The 6,739-nt window shown below is 34.0% G+C and overlaps 1 protein-coding gene across 1 annotated transcript in view; it reads left to right on the top strand.

Annotated features, from left to right (window-relative positions):
* Positions 1-2,871: 2,871 nt before the first annotated feature.
* Positions 2,872-6,739, top strand: part of LOC110445091 (xaa-Pro aminopeptidase ApepP-like) — a 31,713-nt gene continuing 27,845 nt past the window's right edge. The window contains exons 1-5 of the mRNA XM_021489479.1: positions 2,872-2,875; positions 3,768-3,853; positions 4,104-4,199; positions 4,350-4,413; positions 6,523-6,624. Coding sequence (XP_021345154.1) covers positions 2,872-2,875; positions 3,768-3,853; positions 4,104-4,199; positions 4,350-4,413; positions 6,523-6,624 — 352 coding nt within the window. The remainder of the gene's footprint in view (positions 2,876-3,767; positions 3,854-4,103; positions 4,200-4,349; positions 4,414-6,522; positions 6,625-6,739) is intronic.

The raw sequence follows: 6,739 nt of genomic DNA on the forward strand, positions 1-6,739 counted from the left end.
CCCCATTGGAATCAGCTTAATTATGAGGTCATAAACCATGCAATGTCAGATTTTACCGCTACTTTTACAACTTTTTATGTATTACATGGACCAAACATGCCACGGTTTCATTGGCCGAACCTTTTCGGGCCCAAATAGATATTTCAATAAATTTTTATCGTGCAGCAATATGGTAGTGGGTGATTGGCTTGGCTTTATAGTATTATCATTTGAAGCTGTCAGTGTGTTACACGTTTGACCGTAAAAAAGAAGCAATTCCATTTCAAAAATTTCGCATAACTAGAAGCGAGATCATGATTTTCAGTCTACCCTCTCAAAAGTAATTTTCTCCTGTTTAGGAATTTTACATTAGAGTTTTCCTCGCTATTTTTCGTAGAAGGCCCAGCCTACTAAACTGCTAAAATCCTTAAAGTTGTAAATATTAGCTCAAAACAAAACAAATATCAGGGGTGGCCGAACTTGCCCGGTCTCCCGTAAGTAGATTTTTTATATCATTGATGATTGATAAAAATGTATTCACAATATTTTTTTTGCATCAATGACGCCATTTTCTTCCAGTCAAAGCTAAAGTGGATATTTGTTCTTGTGCGTAGCGTATATGATGGGTCGGGTTGCGCAGTGGATAGTGCGCTCGTCTTTACCAAGATGGCCGGATTCAGTTCCGGTCACCTGTCCGACCACGCGGATTTTATCCGGATACTCCAGCTTTCTCACATATTAATCCTTTGCGTGCTTCCGTCAGGGCACAAAAAGAAGGATTGAGATAAGCTGGGGAAAAACTGTTTGGTAATTGCTATGGAAAAAAAGTGCATTTACATATTTGACGATTAGTCTAAAACAAAAAAGAAAATATATAGAGATGTTAGTTGCAAAAACAAAATTAAAAAAAGAAAACATTGTAATACTTTAATGTAACTGAGATTGAGGTTGTATCGATATGTAGTCTCAATTACTGTTCCATCCTGACACATCGGATTAAATTTCAAACTCAAATTGTGTAACTGTCACCGAGGTTTGACAGGTAATGATGCAAAATAAAATTGAACAGTTACTGTCTGTCACTAGTTATAAATCGGCACGCGTTGTGAAAAAGTAATCTGTTGCTGAAAAAAGGGCGTTGCACTTGGGTTGGTTGTCTTGAAAATTATTGTTGATTTCGACAATAATGCATTTTCCATTGTTTCTTTTATGAGTGGTGATGCATAAATAAATATTGTAAAGACTATAACCAGACTTTCAAAAATGTTAATTATTTCGATCATATTCTCAACAAATGGAAATCAAAAATTAAATATAAAAGTCTTGAATCACCGACAAAGAGATAATTGCAACGGGCATCAGTTCCAGGATTTTGCGGTCATTTTTCATCCTTCCGGAAATAACCGATGAAGGCCGATTCATTGTGACGTCATATTATGATAACCTCTGAACGAAGTTACATGCCTGTTAGTATCACATTTAATGTGATATTTTTTTTTTCACTCAAAATGTATTTTAGTTTTTATCTAAATATACGAGTAATAAAACATGAAGATTGTTTTCACTATATGAAGATATTCATGTATGGGTTGAAACACATTTGTCTTTGCTTCAAGGATACACTTCCTATTCCCCACTAGTCTTCGCTTCGGCGCCTGCTAGTTACGCTCTTATTATAGTTTGTTTACAGAGCTACTTGCAAGCTGAAAGTTAATATATACATATGGATACAAACTGTGATTTTTTGTGTGTAAAATGTTCATGTAAATCAGATTACATAAAGGCTTGATACGTCAGTACTGCAAGATTGTTAAAGATAGTTAATGCTGAATGCATTTCCGAGTGCGGTTATGTCATCATGCTTTTATCTAGCGGAATCTCCATTTAAAACCGTAGCATTCATGCATAATATATAGCTTCAGTCGTATGTTACGATATGCATTAATGATTATGTAAAACTCTGAATCGCAGAAGTTTGATTTTGTAAGGAAAATTAAAATTAAATAATGCATTACGGGAATCAAAACAATTATTACCTTTTGTTTGAACAGAATTAAGTTTGACAGAAGTTGTTCTTATTATATTCTTACACACGTTCCGGAACACTTGACATATGGATGTAAATGTAATAAATGTTTTAAATAGATGGTTATTACTACGTATGTCCCTGGATTATGTCATTTGATTATGTAATTAGCAAATGTTCACAACAACATAACGACATGCATGCATAACAATACGCCGCCATATAAAAACAACACATATACAGATGTTTATGTAAAGCAGTTGGACCCTGGTCATAACAATTAAAATGCCTGTTTGCTTCTTTCAACCACTGATCAGAATGTATTATTCAGACAGTATTTATTTGAAAATCAGTCAGGCTTAATACTTCTAGCAGAAATTGCTTGTTCGACTATGAATGTCATGCTTCAATGAGAAATTGTATATAGGAGGTAATCAATCCATAAATACGTTTCCGGCTGGTTAAAACAACTGTTTGGTACACACACATACCTGACTGGTTCAGTGGAGACGGTCAGTGTTTATAAACCAAACAGGCGATCAGTGTTTACAAACCAAACAGGCGGTCAGTATTAACGCCGACCTTGAACTTCTAACAACTTGACATAGTATATATATATCGTAGGTCTGTGTATATCTGTACACCCCCTAAATCACTTTGCTTACTCTCATATCACAATAGGAAATGGCGTTCTATCAAATAAAGCAAATTCATCTGTTGAATTTACCCAACCCAGTACAATGTGTTAGAATACAGTCCAAGTTGTTACGAATATCAAAAGTATCATAGCCCGTACGGAAGGATAGTTATCAAATACATGTAATAAAAAAAACAGAAAACAAAACAGACTGCAAATGACCCATACTATGGGTAACTTAATGAACAGTAGATTTGTCAGTCACTTATCACTCATCACTCATCAGAAAACTCAATAGCTTAGGGGTAGCATTTCAGGTGTTTATAAAAAATTGCCAATTGCCTTCCATGAACACGGAAGGACACTGAGGTAATGGTCAGGGACCGCCACAACAATCTGACGATAGGAACACCTAAATGCAAAATTCTCACATCAGTTAAGACAAAAGTATAATCAGGATGCTCAAGTAGATCAGACCAAATTAGTCAGGCTAGATGAGACTATTAACCCTAAGATAAGGGCGATTGTGGAAACCACCTGCTAAATGCAAAATTATGATATCAGCTACAACAAAAGTACAAGTAGTTAGTCAAAACAAGATAAGTAAACGACCATATTAGTCGAGATAGAGAAGACCAAATTGGTCCAGGCTTTTAGGTGACTTCGCTAAAAAACATATTGTACATAATTTGTTTGTCTGTTACCTAAAAAACCTTACGTAGCAAGCCAACGTTGTTTTGCCGTCATGTCATTATCTGTGCATTAACCACACTCCTCCCCACTTCCATAACAATCTGCATCGTCGGCAGGTGACCATTAGCAGCTCTCGAGATTAATTAATATTGGTTATATTTACCAAAAACAAAAACTAATTTTGGCATTTCAGCACATCGGTAATTATATCTAGGAAGTGGGTACCTGTTGACTTTATTAGTTTTTCTCATTTTTTCAACTTTCTATTCATACAGCTATTAATTGCATATAGATAAGTCTTGAAAGCAGTTTTACAGGCCAGTGTTTTCCCATCACCACGTTAAACCCAACCTTACATTTTTTGTCATTTTTTTTCGGGACATTTAGCTCATCCCATGGTGTTACGATTGTCATCTTTGTTTTTTTCAACAGGGTTTGCTCACCATTACGGTTCAGACTGTGTTCATGATATTCCTCATGATATCACATATGTGCGTCGTCGAGAAAACTGCACGAGGGTGAGTTCTGTGAGGGTAATATACAACAGTCTGTGAAGGTAAGTACCGTTACAAGTTAGGGCCATACACAACGAGATATGAGGGCCATACACATTTACAAGTGAGGGAAATATACAACTAGATCAGTGTATTTATTTGAACGTTTTTTTGCATGACATTTTTTCACCTTCTTTATTGAAAATATTAAAATTCAAATGTATAAATCATTTTGAGATACGGAAAAGGTACCTTTAATTACTTTATATTGTAGAATTCTGCGACCTGGACAAGATTAGAGAACATCCGACGTTTGTTTACCGATTATGGTTTAGATGCCTACATCGTCACTACGCAGGACGCCCATCACGTGAGTTGTAACTGCCTTTGCAGAACAATTATTTAACTATGAATCCTCAATAAATTAATTCATCTAAACCCGTTCCGGGTAAATAAAAAGCAATTAACATGCAGATGAAACATTTATGACATTATTTGATAGTTTTCTTGGTTATTACAGCAACAAGGCGGATCTCCACATGACAGGCGCTTAGAAGCAATTTCTGGTTTTGATGGAACCATCGGTAACGTTCAGACTACTATTCACGTTTTTTTTATTCATATTTCTTCGTGAAATATCACTACACTAAGTAGTATAAACCCCATGGAGTATATAACATTCAGATCAGTTCCTGTTTAAATATTTAAAATTATATATATATAGAAAGGAATGGGTTAAATAGACTTAAAGAAGAAATTATTCGATATCGGAATTTTGTTATCATACTAGCTTATTTCATGAATGTTAATAAGACGGATTTTATATCAAAATAATGATGCTCTTAACACCATTATAAAGATGTGTTAAAATACAGTAAGCAATTTATATTTTCTATAATATTGTTACGGTATTCATGTCAATCATCCCAGTGTTATGTAAGGAGGTATATTGTACCCCTCAATGGTTCTATTGAGTCGCCATGTTTCTACTTATGGCGAGACATTAAAACACAAATCTTCACCCTCATGTTTACATTTATCATGAATAATTATAAATCATTAGTAGCTATACAGACAAAATTGTATATAAAGTCAAATTGTAAGATTAAGTTTAGGACAATAAGTCATTAGGTCAAGTATCGTACTATTACATCACCTTTGTAAGGTGTTGTTATACAATTTGAAAGTATTAATTCTGGAGATGATGAATATGGTCCAAATATAAATTTATTAGATCAACTTTGTCTAGGTCGGTGTGGGATTTCTGGATAATCCAAAAACACACACCCGCACAGTCCGTGGCCTAGGTCCTAACTGATATTACAAGCATAATCATGTCGTTAAGTACAAGTTTAAGTGACATCTGTCATTCATAGCAATTGTTCTTTGAGACCGAGACCGTACCCGACCAGATAAGTCAATTTAGCTGTCGTTTGTCTGGGACTTAATGCAGTGTCCGGCCTGGTAAGACCAGTTAAACCTGTTACGTAATAGAACTAATTGATAAAAGATATGGTATACGATAGACAAAGTACATGCCTAAGTTAATCCGACTTCAAAGAAAAAGCTTCGTAAATAGAATTTATCTAGATTGACACAAGTTAAGGATGTACACCACGGGGGGTCCGTGTGCTTCTTTTTTGTCCCATTATTATTTGTGTTATTTTTCACCCTTTTCGAGGTTAAAAATCAAAAGTGCTTCAGTTACACTAAATATGTAAAAACAAACACACACCCAATAATGTACAATTTTCCACTTTGTAGCATATTTCTGTTATCATATTGAACATTATAAAGTTGTATAGCAAAATTGAACTTGCGAAATTTTGGCCTTTTCTGAAGCGAAAGAAATACACATTAATACACATTTTCAAAAATGCCGCCGAAATGGTCATTTTTTTAAAAATTCTTGTAAAATAAGTTCTACAAACGACAGGCATCTAATCTTTTGAAATCTTTTTCAGATGCGTGTTAGCTATTTAACTTTGCTATTACAAAAACCTGTTACACCAGATCAAAACGAGCCTTGAACGTGATTTAAACCTCAGGAGAGTACATCCTTAAGGAGAAACAGTTTACATAAAATAGTTACAGGGTATTAATTATATTTATATCACACGGTGGAATAAATTAAATGAAATTTTGTAGTTTAAAATGCACCAAATAACGAATATAATGAGATATTAAATTAAAGTTCAAATTTAGCACTTTTATCATAAAATTCTTTATGATAGTACACTAAAGAAATAAAAGTCAACTACACAAGTATCGTTCACCTTTTTTTTTACTAACTATGACGAATGTGACGACTTTGATTTCTCCTTTACTCTGTAGTTATATATAAACAAGTCACACTTTCCTTCTTTAGAACTCCATAGCATGTTTCAAGTATTCGATTTAAAATAATCAATAAATAAATATGTAGTTGCCTGATAAATTTGTCATCCAAGATTTCCTAACGGGAAAGATACAGTTTAAAAAAAAAAAAAGTTTTATAAATTAAAATTAAATTATATAAATTATAATTAAATTATATAAATCATATTAAAGTTATCTAAATTATAATACAATGTCATCATCGTCTGAAATATTGTCAGTCTAATAGATCGATCGTTTGTGTTTTGTTTTGCTTTTTATCTTTTGAGGGATGTCCCCTTTTTCTCAGTAACGCAATTGGAACAAAATCTCTTCAGGTACCGCTGTTATCATGAGGAACAAAACAGTCATTTGGACGGACGGAAGGAACATACAGAACGCCATGAAAATGGACTGTGATTGGCAAATATACAGAAAAGGTACACAACGACCAATCTGTTTCCCCCTTATTATAGAGAAGGTTACATTGATGTTGTAAAGTGTGTTTACATGCATTTAATTTATGTACTTCATTGTTTCAGGGGCAAAAGGTAT

This window comes from Mizuhopecten yessoensis, unplaced genomic scaffold (assembly GCF_002113885.1).
Source record: "Mizuhopecten yessoensis strain PY_sf001 unplaced genomic scaffold, ASM211388v2 scaffold2711.2, whole genome shotgun sequence".
Classification (NCBI taxonomy): Eukaryota; Metazoa; Mollusca; class Bivalvia; order Pectinida; family Pectinidae; genus Mizuhopecten; species Mizuhopecten yessoensis.